The 18410-nt window shown below is 36.2% G+C and overlaps 1 protein-coding gene across 1 annotated transcript in view; it reads right to left on the bottom strand.

Moving 5' to 3' along the window:
• The window catches only part of LOC136027038 (myeloid differentiation primary response protein MyD88-B-like), a 97515-nt gene that overhangs the window by 43712 nt on the left and 35393 nt on the right, over positions 1 to 18410 (bottom strand). The window contains exon 3 of the mRNA XM_065703957.1: positions 1522 to 1709. Within this exon, the coding sequence (XP_065560029.1) occupies positions 1522 to 1709 (188 nt within the window). The remainder of the gene's footprint in view (positions 1 to 1521; positions 1710 to 18410) is intronic.

The raw sequence follows: 18410 nt of genomic DNA, 5'->3' as shown, positions 1-18410 counted from the left end.
TGTTCAAGGTGGGGGGTTGTAATTCAGATTTATGGAGTTTTCGACAATCGTGATTCCAATGGCTCACTTTTTATTCCGGCCGGACGCCATTTTCGAAGGGTTTCAGGCACTTTTTGGAATTCCTTTTGTTTTGTTTTCGCAGCAACATTTTACTATTAAGATTAATCGAAATAATCCTTCGATTAACTGAAGGATTCTAATGAGTCCTTGCAAAACGGACAGAGACAAATCTAGGGGGCATCCTCTCCGGGCTCTGGCTCATCGGGGGGCTCGTAAGGTATTTTTTGATCTGATTTTGATTAAATAAAAAAAAGCTTCTAAAGAAAGAATTTTTAGCAAATCATAGTTGGTTAAAAACTAACTTAAGAACAGGACGGCCAAACCACGGTTGACAAACTTGAGTACAATCCACACAGAACATGAAATGATATCGAAGCTTTCAGATGAAGATATTACAGACATTAACTTCAAGTAAACCCCACAAAGTTAAGTTTTAGTGTACACAATAAGATTGATAGTTTATTGTTTAAACTGTGTGTGTGCTGTGGCATTAATAAAATGTTATTACATGGAATCTTGGAGTTTTTCTTGAAGCTTATTGTACATTGTGTATATTAGGATTTACATAAAAAATATATTAAAAATAGTAAATAATTTCTTAGACCCCACTGACATTACATTTGAAAAATGGATTTGCTATACTTTTGTTCGTTTCATTGCTATTGCATGGTGAATATTATTATATTAGACGCTATTAATATGTGAGTTTGGTTATCGTTCTTATTTGTTTTTCCCTTTTCTTTATATGTTTTTCTCCGTTTTCTTCTTTTGTCTTCCAGTTGTGTCTCCTGTTTTTATCGTTTATTTTTTTCCATCGATATAGGTTTCAAGACACATTCCCGACATATACAGATTTTTTAGTATTTAAAGTTTGCTTTTATATTTTTGTCCACCGTATTGTTTAAAATATTATACCAATTTTTCTATCTTTTCATTTATTTAATTTTATTAGTAATGGTAAAGGGGTAAAAAAATACACAATAAATAAATATATTTTTTACAGAAGTAGAATGCCCATAATTTGATATCTACAATGGGTTTGTTGACCAAGGGGCAGGAGCCACCATTCTTACCCCTGGCATCAATACATCTAGATCCGTCCCCGATTTGGGGCCAGGGTGGCGGCAGATCAAAAAATTATTTTCATGGCTTCTGATGCCTCAATATCAGATTTCTAAGCCCTCATTTTTCAAATGACTCTGATGAAATGTTATAAACTGCAATATTAATTGAGGACACATGACCTAAATAAAAATAAAGACCCCCCCCCCGGCCTTTTCCTTTCGATTTCAACCTTTCAAACTACTGGAAAAGCTTAAATTACCTATTTAGAGCAAACCATCGATTGACTATCCCATTAGAATTTCTACTGATATTCCATGCCAGAAAATAAAAGTAATTCTTTATTGTAGTCCCAATCTTTTCATAAGAATTCGACGAAAGATTGGACAATTTACTTACCAATTTTTTCCCACGAGTCCTCAATGATATCATATCGATCCAATTCTTCCAAATGATACAACAACTTCGATATACTTAAATCATAGAGAAGTCTCTGCAACAGTTGCCACGCCGGATTTGTCCTTTGGTCGAATTGTTCGATTTCACAACCTCGAAGACCACATATATCAGCTAGCCCACGCCAATCTCTGGAATAAGAAGCTCAATTATGGTCATTTTTCTCATTTCTTTTCGGGTTTTTATAGATTTACTGGTAAGGAAGGAAACCTTTTTGAAAAAAATTTTTCAAGACGCTGGTCATCATCAACAGAAGACGAAGAAGAAAAAAAACTGAACAGCCTTATACCTTTCCTCAAAATACAGAGTGCCAAATATGGCCCATTTTTGGAATTTGGACTATCCAGATTTAATTAATTATTTCATAATTTTAGTGGGAAATTACACAGTAGTCTAGGGTAAACAACTGCCTTCACACGAATTTTCCTTATTATTTAAAAGACAATAGTCAAAAAGTCAACTCAAGTTTGAGCTCCTGAAACCCCGTAAATTTTTTCTTATCTCTATAAACAAATTCTTTCTTCTGGGATAATAACAAATGTGCGTCAGAAAAGTGATTGCCTACCCTATCTAGACTCGTTCAAAAATGGATTGTTTACTCTACTATGCATTCACAAATTTAGAATTAACTTATCCGCACTGTCATAAAAAGGATATCAGGAGTAAATCAGTCTCTCAAATTAAGCACTTCCTTCTAGATATTAATTTGAAAAAAAAATTCCGTAAAGAAGTTTTCAAAGAAAAGTAAAGATCAGCAGAACTTAAGATCAGCAGAAATGAATTCCTATAATAATTCAAATTTAAAATGCCAAGAAATTACTATTTCATGATAAATGAAACCTAAAACGAACAGAAATCAAATAACAATCATAGCAAACAAACATGCTACAGGTCCTATTATAAATGAATAAATAAATCTTAAAGCGAATAAAACTTAAATTGAATATGCAAATCAAGTTCAAAACGAACAAAATTAATTACAAACAAGAGTTTGGCTACTGCCCCCTTCTCTAACTTTAAAACTCTAAAGCCTACTGCATCATTTACATTTTACTGAAAACGAATTATATTATAAATATTTTCTTTTGTACTAGTTACAACATTTAAAATAAAAATACAAATTACAATGAAATAAAATCTTGAACCGCTGAGCTTTCAGCAATTAATATCACCATAGATCTAACATCAGTTTCATTTATTAAGTATTTCCAAGGACTGTTTAAGACACATATAGTTTCCAGTAAAGCACAAATGACGCAGTACGTTTTAGACTTTTACATTTGGGTTAGGGAGCAGCAGTATTCAATTAAGTATTTACTTAAAGTTTCAACTTAACACCTTTAGCCGTCCCAGAAATATTGCTCACGATCTGAATCATAACAATTTAGAACAATAAATAAAAATGTCAAAAAATTCAACTAAAGTTCATTTAAGCTTGGTTTGAGTTTTACTTGCTCTATTAAGTATTGGTACTCTGTAATAAGCGGCAGTAACTAGAAGTTTCAATCTTCCTTAGACATGTTGTAAGCTTCAAAGATCCACTCTTATTCAGTTTTTTTTTGTACCAATTTTTTTCTATCCCACTTATTCTTTACAGATTATGCTAAGTCAATTTTTCCAATATTTAGGGGATCACTATTATTCTAATTTTAAGTTTTCCCATTACCCTGGAAAATACTTCATCTGTTATCTGATGCAAAACAGCACTAAAATTGTTGCTGTTGCTGGACTGACGCTAGTGCAGAGTTGTAGGCATCAAATTGTGCCTTGTACATGTCAAAATGGAACACTGACAAGAAAAAATTCCAGATTTTTTAACTCTAAATTTTTTAAAGCAATGTGCTTTTCTGCACAATCTATGCAGCAGACGAAAGTCCTTAAGACAATATATTTAGCGATGTCAATGCGTGTTTCTGCAGCTTACGCCATCTATTCAAAAAATTGGCAAAATGAAATATAACGAATGTACATATGGAAAGTGACACATGGTTATATAATGATGCACAGTTGGAAGCAATAGACTTATATCAAGATGTTCGACGTCTATGTTAGTTATTAAATAAAAAAACAAGTTTATTTTAACTGTAAGTAAAGAGCGACATTAAAACTGAAAACAAATAGAAATTATTCCGTATATGAAAGGGGTTATCCCCTCCTCAACACCTCGCTCTTTAAGCTAAAGTTTGACTCTTTGTCACAACTCTACTGTTTAAAACAATAAAAAAAACTTAGCGTAAAGAGCAAGGTGTTGAGGAAGGGACAACCCCTTTCATATACGGAATAATTTCCGTTTGTTTTAAGTTTTAATGTCACTCCTTACTTGCAGTTAAAAAAACTTATTTTTTCTTTTAATTTAATTTCTGAACGTTTTTGAATTAATGCATGTTTTGATTTTAACTCACCGCACATGAATAATTAAAACGAAATTTGCATATTATTTTTTGTTTGCTAAATGGCTTCCACATAGTTTTGATCAGACTATTCTGATAAAAAAGGGGTGGGAGAGGACGCCTAGTTGCTCTCCAATTTTTGGTTACTTAAAAATGCAAATAGATTTTTTTATTTTTTTACGAAAGTTTTTGTTAGTAATAAATATACGTAACTTACGAATTAACTTACGTAACAAACTTCCATATTTGTGTATTTTACCATGTATATGAGAGGATTTACCCTTCGTCAATACCCCGCTCTTTAAACTAAAGCTTGAATTTTGTCCCAATTCTTTGAGAATGACCCCTGAATCAAAAAGGCCGTAGAATAAATAGTTGAAATTATTAAAATTAATTCAGCTTAAAGAGCAAGGTATTGTGGAGGAGACAAAGCCCCTTATATACGTAATATTTGCTGTTTGTTTTAAGTTTTAATAATTCTCATTACTTCCAGTTGAAAAAAATTAATTTATTATCTCATTTTTTTTTAAATAACGCTAGAAAATCCTGCACCCCCTTCATGGATATTCTCTTCCCTCGTGATAAATTCCTCCGTCGAAAGATCCTCCCACGTAACCCCTTTCCCCCGACCCTAACGCGAAAAAGTCCCCCTGAAAACGTCTGTACACTTCATAATAACCATTATTATATATAAACAATGGTCAAAGTTTGTAACTTGCAGCCCCTCCCCCGAGGACTATGGGGGATTAAGTCGTCCTCAAAGACATAGTGATTAGCTTTTTTGACTAAGCTGGACAGAATAGCTATCTCAAAATTTTACTCCGGTGACTTTGGTAAAAAATGTGCATGGGAGGGGGCCTAGGTACCCTCCAATTTCTTGGGTCATTTAAAAAGGGCACTAGAACTTTTAATTCCGTTAGAATGAGTCCTCTTGCGACATTCGAAGACAACTGGGTCGATACAGCCCTGAAAGAGAAAAAAAAAAAAAAAAAAAAAAAACACGCATCCGTGATCTGTCTTCTGGCAAAAAATACAAAATTCCACATTTTGTTGATAGCAGCTTGAAACTTCTATAATAGTGTTTTCTGATACGGTGAATCTGATGGTGTGATTTTCGTTAATATTCTATGACTTTTCGAGGATGTTTCCCTCTATTTTCTAAAATAAGACAAATTTTCTCAAGCGCGTAACTTTTGATAGGTAAGAATAAACTTAATAAAACTTATATGCTTGTATCATGTAACTATTGGTATAAATATTCTGTTTTTTAGAGTTTCCGTTACTATTGTGCCGGGTCGCTCCTTACTACAGTTCGTTACCACGAACTGTTTGATTGTTACTGCTAAAATGTATTATTTACCTTTAAGAATCTTACCCTAGATGGACGGCTGAAAAGGACGATATCTGGCAATTTATCATCCTTCATCGGCAAAATATGTACTTCGTCATCTCGACCTTCTTCTCATTAGCCCTGCAAATTGGGGTGGAGCCAAAGTTTTCGTTGAGCTTATTCCTTTGGAAAACATTTAAAGAATCCTCCTCCGTCTTCCGCAGCGCCCAAGCTCCACAGCCATATTTAATCACTGTAGCTTTCGATATTTTGATCTTTTTTCGTTGGCATTTTTTCGTTGAGAATATGTGCCCACATCCCTCTTTACTTAGATAGCGCTATTGTGCTTCCAAAGATAAAATTTTAAATTTTAGATGGATGTAAAATTTTTTTTACAAGCAGCACAATAGCGCTATCTAAGTAAAGAGGGATGTGGGCGATCATTCGGTTGGAAACTGAAAGGACTAGAGCCCTTTTTAATAGTCGAAAGTACTTGGAGGGCAAGTAGCCCCTCTCATGCCCACCATTTCCCAAGAAACATTCAATCAAAATTTTCAGATAGCCATTTTGTTTAACGTAGTTGAAAGACCCAGAAAGTATGTCTTTGAGGATGATAACGCCCCAAAAGCCCTTAGGGGAAGGGTTGTAAGTTAAGCCCTGGGGGCATTTAAGTTTTATATAGAAAGGGTGATCGTGTAAACTTCAGAGGGGGTTATTAGATTACTATCAGAAGTTTTAGTGCCGTTTTTTGAGATTCAGAGTGATCGCAGGGTGGATACCCCCCCACACACAAACATCCCGTATTTACCCGAAATGCATCTGGTAGAAATCTTGACATGACCATTTGTTGTCATAGAAACGTCGAAAAGAGCTCATTCGATTGAAAATTGAAAGTTACTGCCATTTTAATAGTCAAGGGTAATTGGAGGGCAACTAACCCCCTCACCCACACCAACCATTTCCCCAAAAATAACCAATCAAAACTCTAAGGTATCTATTTTGTTTGATGTAATTGAAAGGTTCGTATATTATTAGGATGACATCCCCCCCCCAAAGCCGTCAGGACAAACATCACAAACTATGCACTGGGGACAGCACAGACAGCACAGGGCAGCACAGACAGGGGACAGGACAGCACAAACACGTTATAAATAAAAAAAAGGAGACAGAAGGAGAAAAGGAAGACTGTTTTCCTAAATTAGTGATTAATATAGACCAGCACTTGAATGAGGCCTTAACCCTACTCATCCATACAATCACATAGGTCAAACAGCATAGCCATACACAATCAACCATACAGAATAATCCATGGACAGGCAGTCATGTCGTCAATAAGCATAAGTCGTCATTTACCAAACAATTAAACAGTAAAGACAAATAATTCAGAGGCAAAAACCCAACACAAGGGCTCATCAGGAGAATACACTTGCCTATAGGATTTCGGCACTTTAAATTCTCTACCCAGTCAAGTGTTGTGCCTACCACAGAATACCTATGGTATCCCCGTGTCAGGTATCCCCCCAAAATTATATGCCTATAAAAAGAAACTAACAAATGTAGAACAACCAAGTATCACCAAAACAAGCTTACCCTGTTAATATATTCCTCTGTTTAGCAGCAGTAGGTAAACTAAATGTGATAAATTTTACCAAATCACAAATATTAACTCTTTGCGAAAAACCTGAATGAAGTAAAATAATATATATATATATATATATATATATATATATATATATATATATATATATATATATATATATATATATATATATATATATATATATATATATAGAAAGGGTGATCGTAAATACTCCGGAATGGGGTCATTTTATTGTTAATCAGATGTTCAAGTGCCTTTTTTAAGATTCAGAGAGATCAGAGGGTGACCCCCTCCTCACACACACACACCTCGTATTTCCCAGAAATGCGTCTAATAAAAATTCTGAGATTGGCATTTGTTGGCATAGAAACTTCAAAAAGAGCTCATTCGACTGGAAATTGAAAAGGCTAGTGCTCTTTCTAAAAGTCAAAAGTGATTGGAGGGCAACTAATCCCCCCTCCCTCGCCCACCATTTCTCCGAACGCATCCAATCCAATTTTTTTGATAGCCATTTTGTTCAACGTAATTGAAAGGTCCAGAAATTATGTCTTTGAGGACGACCACCCCCCACAACCCTCAGGGCAAGGGATGTAAGTTATGCTCTGGGGGGCTATAAGGTATACTACCCCCCCACACACACACACCTCGGATTTTCCCAAAATGTGTCTGATTTCAATTTGGAGATGGCCATTTATTGTCCTAGAAACTTCAAAAAGGGCTCATTCGATAGGAAATTGAAAGGGCCAGAGCTCTTTTTAATAGTCGAAAGTGATTGGAGGGCAACTAAACCTGGCCCCCACCCCTCAACCACTATTTCCCAGAACACCTTCAATAAAAATTTTGAGATAGGCATTTTGTTGAACGTAATTGAAAGGTCCGGAAATTATGTATTTGAGTATGGCGAAACCCCCACAGCCTTCAGGGCAAGAGTTGTAAGCTAGCTCTTAGGGGAATATAAGGTATACATAGAAAGGGGGATAGTATAAACTTCGTAAGGCGCTCATTGGATTTGTAATCAGAAGTTCTTGTGCCCTTTTAAGACTCAGAGTGATCAGAGGGTGGATACCCACTCCCACCATACCTCGTATTTTCCCGAAATGTATCAGATAGAAATTTTGAGATGGCTATTTGTTGTCGTAGAAACTTCGAGAAGAGCTCATTTGATTGGAAATTAAAAGGGCCAGTGCCCTTTTCTAATAGTCGAAAATGATTGGAGGGCAACTACCCCCCCTCGCCCACCATTTCCCCAAACACATCTAATCAATATTTCGTGATAGCAAATTTGTTCAACCGTAGTGATGCCTCTCTGCTTTCTGGAAGCCTCCTAGGGGGAGTAAAAATGAAGCTACTAGTCCCCCAAGACGTAATTACGCACAACTGGGTCTTACACAATGCTATAGCGAACCTGTAATGGTATAGTACACCTCTATGTTACGTAGTAGGGAATATTTTCTAAGAGATCCAGATGTTAATTACTTGAAAACCTAAGGGTGTACGAAAAAACCTTCAGGGGCCCCACGAAATCAGGTTTTCTTTCATTGTTACATAATAGGGTTCGGGGTGTTACACAATAGAGAGTGTTTTTTTTTCTTTAAAAACTTACGAGGGCCAGGAAAAAACCTTCAGGGCCTGCTATTGGGGGACCTTCAAGACGTCAGGCCCTAGTGAGCAATTCCAATGGGCCCCTAGCAACCTTTTCTAAAGGAAGACTAACCTATCTGGGGGGCCCTAGCCCAGACTAAGCAACAGTTTCCATAGGGGGTCCTAGCAGTCAATTCAAGCAAGGGGGAGAATAGCATCCAATTCCAAAAAGAGCACTACCAACCAATTCAAAAGGGGGACCCTAGCAACCAATTCCAACGGGGGACCTTAGCAGCCAATTTCGCTAGGGACCCTAGCAGGCAATTCCGACGGGGGCCAGGGCAACCAATCCCAAAGGAGCACTAGGATCCAATTTCATCGGGGGCTCACCTAGGAACTAATTTCACCGACAAGACATTTTTCAAAACGTTTCAGGACATTTCAAGACGGTTTTGGGTGTTATGTAATAGGGGAATGTTCACTTATGTTAAGGATGACGCACTCTCACTTGACATGCTATACTGGGCCCGTGGCGACTGCCCGCTTGTAACTGAGGAGGGCGCATACATGGGGTGTTACTTAATGACAATGCACACGTGGGTTGTTACATAACACTTTAAGAGATTTCACTTTCTTTCAAGACTTTTTTCAGAGAACCTTTATAATCTAAAGATTCTTGTCCTCATTAGGATTCGAAAAAGACTTCCCCTCAATGGAATGGAGCACTAGACAGGCGGACTATAAAAAATTTTCTAATGTTATTATTCTAGGAGTACACTCTAAGTGATTTTTTTTCGTGAAATATAATCTAGTTTAATTTTTTTGGTTGGTGAAAAATGACGCCTGTTGCTTTTTTTTGGTTCGTGAAACTTGGTTGCATGCTAATCCTTTATTCGTGAAACATATTGCATGTTAATTTTTTCCTCGCGAAATTTATCGTATTTTCAGCTTTTTTCTTTTTGAAACTAGTTGTACGTCGGTTTTTCCTTTGTTATATTTCTTTGTGAAATATGGTGATATTTTTCTTTGTGAGACATGTTTCATGTACGTTTTTTTTTGTACGGGAAACTTATCGCATGCTGATAATATACATATTGTATATTGATTTTTTCTTCGTCAAACTTACTGTAGGTTCATTTTTTTTCGTGAAACTTGTTGTATTCTAATTTTATTATTGGAAAAACCTGTTGTATTTTTCTTGATGAAACTTGTTTTATATTGATTTTTTTTTTCTCATGAAATTTCTTGTATGTTAATTTTGTTTTCTTCGTGAAGTTTCTTGTACGTTGGTTTTATCATTATAAAAATTATTGTACCTTAATTTTTTCTTCATGAACCTTGCTGCATGTTGATTTTCTTTTTCTTCGCGAAACAGGTTTTATGTTGATTTTTTTGCTCGTGAAACTTGTAAGTTGTTCTTTTCTTCGTGAAACATGTTGCATGTTGAATTTTTATTCGTAAAACATTTTGCATCTGGATTATTTCGGCAAGAAATGTAACCTATGTTGAATTATGTCTTCGATCGTATATAATTTAAGATCTTATATTTTAATTTCTTCATGAAACTTGTTGTATTTCGATTTTCTACTTCATAAAACTTGTAGGTTGATTTTCCCTCCTCTTCAGCAGTTTTGTTCATGGAACTTGTTACGCGCTGATTTTTTATCACGAAGTTTCATCGAGAAAAGCTACAAAAATTCCACATTTTTGTAGATAGGAGGTTAAAACATCTTCAGTAGGGTTTTCTGATACAGTGAATCTAATGATGTAAATTTCATTGAGATTCTTTGACTTCCAGGGGGCATTTCCTCTCTTTTCGAAAATCAGACAATTGTTCGAAATTACTATATCAACAGTAGGGATTGATGATTGGTTAGGCTACATAGGGTTGGGTGGGGCATGTCTTCACACTCTCCTCTCATATTTAACACTCTTCACAGAATTTTCTTCAATGAATTTCTTCATTTCTTAAGTATTCTTACCGAAGAAAGTAAAAAAAATCCAGATTTTTGTAGATAGGAGCTTGGAATATCAACAGTAGGATTCTCTTGTACGTTGAATCTGATGATGTAATTTTCATTAAGGTTCTTTGACTTTTAGGGGGATGTTTACTCTCTTTTACGAAAATCAGGCAATTTTTCAAAATTACCATATCAACATTAGGGACTGATGATAGATTAGGTTACACTAGGTTAGGTGGAGTGTGTCTTTCACCCCTTTCACCCCGTTCCCAGGTTTAATTTCTTCATTTCTTATGTATTTTCATTGAAACAAGCAACACAATTCCACATTTGTGTAGATAGTAGCCTGGATCATCTACAGTAGGGTTCTCTGATACGGTGAATCTGATGATGTAATTTTCATTGTTATTCTTTTACTTTTAGGGGATCTCTCCTCTCTTTTTCGACAATCAGGCAATTTTTAGAAATTGCCTTATCAACCTTAGGGATTGATTATGGGTTAGATTACACTAGGTTAGGCATGGCATGTCTTTACACCCACTCTTTCTCTCATTTTCATCAATCTTTCCCAGTTGCATTTCTTCATTTCTTATGTATTTTTACCGAAAACAAAGCAACAAAAGTCCACATTTTTTAGATAACAGCTTGAAACATCTACAGTAGAATTCTCTGACACGCTGAATGTGATGATGTAATTTCCATTGAGATTCTTAGATTTTCTGGGCTGTTTCCTCTCTTTTTGAAAAATCAGACATTTATTTTCGAAATCGCGCTATAAACAATAGCGAATGATGGTAGGTTGGATTACACTAGGTCGGATGGGGAATGTCATTTCACCCCCTCTTTCTCTCACTTTCATCAATCTACAAAGCTTGAATTTCTACAGTCTGTATGTGTTTTCATCGAAAAAAGCAACAAAATTCCAGAGTTTTGTAGATGGGAGCTTGAAACATCTAAAGTAGGGTTCTCTGACATGTTGAATCTGATTGAGTAATTTTCATTAGTATTCAATGAGTTTTAGTGGGTTGTTTCCTCTCTTTTTCGAAAATATAATCCAAAACAATTCGAAACAAACACAAAATCATTATCACAAAATATAAAAAAAACATTTGTCAACTGGTTTTAAGCTAGGTTCATTTGGGTTAAGAAAACGTGCAGGCACACTTGCTGAGCCCAAATACATTACATTTCATGAAAAAAATCAACATACATTATGTCGTATAAATTATTTTACATTATTATCAACATACATTAAAAATAAAGATACATTATGCTTCATAAGCAAAAACACAGCATGCAACAAGTTTAATGAGCAAAAAACATTTAACATGTTTTACGACAAAAAATCAAGATACAATGAAAAAACAACATACAACGAGTTTTTTCTAATGATTGGTAAATGACGACTTATACTTACTGACGACACGACTGCCTGTCCAAGGACTATTCTTTATGGTTGATTGTGTATGGCTATGCTATTTGACCTATGTGATTGTATGGATGAGTAGGGTTAAGGCCTCATTAAAGTGCTGATCTATATTAATCACTAATGTAAGAAAACAGTCTTCCTTTTTTCCTTCTGTCTTTTTTTTTATGTGTTGTGCTGTTGCATTGGTGATTTCTTTTTTCATTATATATATATAAATATATATATATATATATATATATATATATATATATATATATATATATATATATATATATATATATATATATATGTCCATATATATAAATAAATAAATATATATGTATATATATGTACATATATATAAATAAATAAATATATATATATATATATATATATATATATACATATATATATATATAGATACATATATATAATACATATACATATATAATGTATCTGAAAATGCTTTAGGTGTGACAATGCACATCAGAGGGTGCCAGATGTCAGCCTATTGTATGCAACGCTGATCTCATTTGCCAAATGTTATAAAAAAACGCTACTGGGGATTTGCCTTTAAGTTTAAACAATCGATTCTAGAGTAAACGCATATTTTGCAGGGAAATACCCAAAAAATTACACATGTGTCAAAATACTTGCCAGAGGGTGCCTTGTGTCAGCCATTGAGTGTCAGAGCCTGGGAATTGACATGGAGCATTGAAATCTAATGTTGAAATGACGAGTTTCCGCTATTCAAATATAAACAATGGTTATTTTTACTTTATAAAGTTATTTGTTTTTAGGGGAAAAACGTTGAAGAACCCTTAGGTATGATAATGTGTACCAGAGGGCGTCATCGCGTTGGAAGATTGTGCCGCACTGACCTCAATTGCCAGAGGTCATCAGAACAAACGTTATAGGAAATTTTTCATTAAGTTTAAAGGATCGATTCTAGTGTAAACGGATATTTTTCAGGAAATGCTCGATGAATTCCATATGTGTATTAATGCTTGCCAGAGGGAACCGTCTGTCAGGCATTGAATATCACAGGCCAGGAATTATCATGGATCATCGCAATCTAACAATGAAATCACAAGTTTCGGCTATTCAAATAAAAAATAGTCATTTTTAGTTTACAACGTTATTTTTTTGTGGGAAAAAGGTTGAAAAACCTTTAGGTGTGATAATGTGCACCAGAGGGTGTCATCGAGTTGGTTGATAGTGCCACACCGACCTTGATTGCCAGTAGTCATCAGAAGAAGCGTTATTGAGTATTTTTCATTAAGTTTAAAGGATTGACTCTAGTATAAACAGATATTTTTAATGACTGACTGAAATATAACACTGTCAAAGAAACGGGGGGAGGGGCATTTTCATTGAAAGCTCTAAAAAATAAACGAATGTTAAAATGTGTCCCTTCTTTCTTCGTTTGCGTGTTTCATTTTTCAAAAAATGATTATGATAATATCAAGATTTAAACTAATGGATTTTAAGAGGCAGGCGCATCTGACAGAACAATAGAAACAAGGCATTTTCATTAAGACCTCTCATAAATACCTCTTAATATAGCTTAAATTTGCCTCTAATAACAACCCTCCCCCTCCCTCTGGAATTTCTTGATGGGGTGGGCGAGCCACATAGTGTCACGATGGCGTTATTATGCATAGTCTTGGCTCAAAGAAACGCGGCATTTCCATTATAACCTGTCAGAAATAACCAGATGCAAAAAAGGCTCTTTTTTTGTTGCAGATGCGTCTAATAGAGCAATAGAAACGATGCATTTTTATTAAGACCTCTCTCAGATATATCTCTTAATATGGCTTAAATTTACCCCTCATAACAACCCCCTGGAATTGGTTGCTAGGGTTGGCCCTCCACATATTGTCACAGTGGCGTGAATATGAATAGTCTTGGCTCAAAGCAACATGACATTTTCATGAAAACCTCCCAGAAATGACCAACTGCAAAATGTCTTTTTTTTCTTGCAGATGCGTCTAATAGAGTAATAGAAACGATGCATTCTTTATTAAGACCTCTCAGAAATATCTTTTAATATGGCTTAAATTTACCTCTAATAACAGCCTCCTTGGACTTGGTTGCTAGGGTGGGCTAACCACATGTTGTCACAGTGGCATGAATATGCATAGTCTTGGCACAAATCAACGTGGAATTTTCATGAAAACCTCCCCCAGAAATAAATAACTCCAAAAATGTGTCTCTTTTTTCATTCAGGTTCGTCTAACAAAGCAACAGAAACGATGCATTTTCATTAAGACCTCTCAAAAATATCTCTTAATATGGCTGAAATTTACCCTTATAACAAACCTCTGCCCCTTGAAATTGCTTGCTAGGGTTCACACCTTTCTTGAATTCATGGTTCTTTTTGCTTATATTTTATCCTATATCAGGTTTTACGACGTTTCGTTTTTCCGTTTGTTGAGTTTCAATTTCTTTTTCTGTGATTTCAAGAATTTATAACATATTCTTATTAATAAATTTGTATGTACAAAAGTCTGCGTCCTTAGATTTCTTATTCCAAAATGAATCTTCAATACGTAATCATTAGCAAAATAAAATATACATGGCCAATGCGATGTAACTGATTCATTAGCTTACTTAACCTGTCTAGGTCCCGTTAGAAAATTAATAACGCTGTAACAGGCAGATGCATCTAATAGAGCAAAAATTAATAGTATTAGGATGCTTGCGCTCTCATGTGGAAAGTGATGGAAGCAAGCGAACCATTTAATGGTTCTAGTAAGCGGGATAGGAGATTCTCCTAGCGTGCAATAGGTTATCACACATTCCAAGAATAATAATATTAGAAAAGCTTTCATAGACCACCTGTCTAGTACTCCTTTCCAATGAGGGGAAATCTCTTTTGAATCCTAAATCGGACAAAATCTTTAGATTATACAGGTTCCCAGAAAAAAACGTCTTGAAAGAAAGTGAAAACCCTAAAAGTATTAAGTAGAAACACACTTAATACACACGTCGTGAGTATTGTCATTAAGTAACAACCCATGTGTGCGCCCTCTTCAAGTACAAGCAGAGATCCCCCACAGGCCCCTGAAGTCTAGCATGTCACGCGAGATTGTGTCAAACTTAAGATAAGTGAACATTCCCTTATTACATAGCAACCGAAGAATTTTTCAAAAATGTCTTAGAAAAAATACGTCTTGAAATGTCTTAAAACAACTTGAAAAATGTCTTGTCGGTGAAATTGGTTGCTAGGAGGGCCCCGATGGAATTGGATGCTAGAGCCCCGTTGGAATTGAATACTAGGGTCCTCCGTTGGAATTGGTTGCAAGGGCGCCCGTTAAAATTGGATGCTAGCCCTCCCCCGCTTAAATTGACTCCTAGAGGTCCAATTAGAAAAGGTTGCTGGGTTAGGTTAGGGCCCCCGGTGAAAAAGGTTGCTAGGAGCCCAGTGGAATTACTCGGTAGGGCCCTGCGTCTTAAGGGTCCCCACTAGCAGGCCCTGAAAGATTTTTCCAGGCAATCGTAGGTTTTAAGAGAAAAAACACTCTTTATTATGTAACATCCCAAACCCTATGACGTAACAACCAAAGAAACCCTGATTTAGCGGGGCCCTGAAGGTTTTTCCATACCCTTAGGTTTTTAAGTAATTAACATCTGCATCTCTTAGAAAACATTCTCTATTACGTAACATACAGGTGTACTATACCGTTACACGTGCGCTATAGTGTTGCGTAAGACCCAGGTGCACGTAATTAACATCTGCGTCTCTTAGAAAACATTCCCTATTACGTAACATACAGGTGTACTATACCGTTATACGTGCGCTATAGTATTGCGTAAGGCCCAGGTGCGAGTAATAACGTCTCGAGGGACTAGTAGCCCCCTTTATACACCCTTTTTGAGGCTTCCATAAAACAGAGAGGAACCACTACTTTCAACGTAATTAAAACAACCAAAAATTATGTGTTTGAGGATGACAATCCCCTCAGAGCCCTCAGGGCAAGGTAAGTTCTGCCCTGGGGGCATATAAGGTATACAAAGAAAGGGTGATCGTATAAACTTTGGAGGGGTCTTGTTTGATTGGTAATCAGAAGTTATAGCGCCCTTTTTAAGATTTGGAGTGACCGGAGGGTGGATAACCCCCATCCCTCCAAACCTCGTATTTTCCCATAATGCATATGAAAGAAGTTTCGAGATGGCCATTTGTTGTCGCAGAAACTGAAAAAGGCTCATTTGATTGAAAATTGAAAGGGATAGTGCCCTTTTTATTAGTCAAAAGCGATCAGAGGGCAACCCCCCCCCCCACAAACCCATCAATTCACAAAACACATCTAATCAAAATTTTGAGCTAGCGATTTTGTTCAGTGTAGTTGAAAGGTCTGGAAAGGTCTATGCCTTTGACAACCCCCATACCTTTTCAAAACCAGAACATAATTTGCACTTTACTGAAAAAAAGGCTTTGGATTGTCAGTTTAGTATACATACACTGATATATATTCCTTAAAGTTTTAATAATTTTTTATTTATTAAAGTTAAAAAATTTAAACGTATTTTATTTATTTAAATCATACAATAAATAACCGAGTCAAATTCAAAATCAGCAAAAATTAACATTAGGGCTGATAACCCCCATGCCTCCTCAAGACTAGAACATAATTTGCACTTTACTGAAAACAAAATATATTTAAAATGTTTTCACTTTGTTTTTACTTGTTTAAAATGTTTTTACTAAATATATCAAGGGGGAAGTCCTTCCCCTTGCAGTCAAGTTATAGCACGAGTGTCTGGTGCCCTTTTTAAGAGTAACAAGAGATTCGAAGACAAGCAACCATTTTGTTCAGCATAGTAGAACAGTCCAGCAACTATGTCTTTATGGATATTAGGCATGTCTCCCTCCAACAATTATGTATTTGGCCCATTTTGCTTTTCCATCACGAAACAGAGATCTACGTCCAAGTCGACAGCAGCTGAAGCCCGTTCTTCCGAATTTGTACAGGGGTTCGGCAAGGTTGTGGCGTTGCGCCCGAACTGTTCAACGTCATCTAAGACCACGTCATGGTGAAGACGACCTCAAGGCTTGGGATTTGGACTTAACTTTGGCGATCGCATCTTCTCGGTCGCTGACTTTGCCGACGACCTGGCACTCATGGCGGAATCCATGAACCAACTGGCGGAAGCACTTCACATCCTACAAGAAGAAGCTGCGAAAGTAGGACTAGAGGACAACTGGGACAAAACCAAGATTATGGTCGTTGATCCATCTTCTAGCATCATCAACCCCCCTGTGGCCCTGGACCAAAGAACTACTGTCGACATGGTTCACCAATTCACTTACTTGGGCTCTGTCATTGCTGCTGACGGCTCGCTTCTCCGTGAACTACAAGCAAGAATAGCCAAGGCATCTGCTGCCGTGGGAAGGTTAAATCACCAACTATGGCGGAAACCAAGTATTAGTTGAAAGACAAAGCTGCGAATCTTCAACGCCCTGGTCGGGTTTATAATTCTTTATCGAACAGAAACCTGGCCGGCCACAATCACAGCTCTCAAGACCATAGACGTGTTCCAGACGAAAAGCCTAAGGAGGATAGAAGGCCTGAGATGGCTCAACTTCACCAACAACGAGAAGTTACTACAGACTACAGAAAATGCAGCAAACACTGTTTTCCATCCAAACTGCGGAGCGCACTCTACGATGGTACGGTCATCTCCTTAGAATGGTATCACACCTACCTGGGAAAATCGTGGTAACCCCGCATAAGCCGGCTGGAAACGACCCCATGGCAGACCGAAACATCGATGGACCAATAGTCTTTCAAAATACTTGAGGTTGGCAAACATCGATGTCCACGATGTACCAGCGTTAGATACTGATCAAACCAGTTGGAGGAAGCTGTCATCACTCTCTACGCTGATCCAAGCCCGGCAGGAGACATGGTTGTCAATAAGACACCTCAGCAATATATCGAGAACGACTGGGGGTAACTACTATTACTTCTGCTCTTACAATTTAAATAAATAAAGTGTAAGCGTAACCAGGTTGTCAAAGAGCATAAATAGAATCTTTTGGGAATTATATTAAGTTTTATTTTTCAGGTCAACTTCAGGTCGATTTAATATTAAATTAAATTAAAAAATACTGTTTGTGTCAGGATTAAAAATTATTGAAAAAGTTTCTCCAATATACGAATAGCAACCATACTATGGATCCTTATAGAAGAAAACTGAAAAGATATACAATACTCTTTTTTCCATTAAAAAGACTATGTCAATAAAAAACGAACAGAAATTAATTAGAAAAACTGTTTCCACAAGACAAGTTTTTCAAAGAAAAGTAAAGAGCTACTTTAAGCCAAGAATGAGCAAAAATAAAGTCAAATAATCTTCCAAGCGTAAAACTACCACAAGTCACTATCACAAACAGAAATTACAATAAATATCCGAGTCAAACTTAGAACGAGCAAAAATTAGCATAAGTAAGGATGATAACTTCTATACCTTCTCAAGACCAGAACACAATTTGCGCTTTGCTGAAAACAAAATACGTTTGAAATGTCAATTTATATGACATTCCAAGGTCATTTAT

The sequence above is a fragment of the Artemia franciscana genome, chromosome 5 (assembly GCF_032884065.1).
Source record: "Artemia franciscana chromosome 5, ASM3288406v1, whole genome shotgun sequence".
In the NCBI taxonomy this organism is placed as follows: domain Eukaryota; kingdom Metazoa; phylum Arthropoda; class Branchiopoda; order Anostraca; family Artemiidae; genus Artemia; species Artemia franciscana.
Note: the sequence above shows the minus strand (reverse complement) of the source record. Positions and strands in the feature narration are given on the sequence as shown.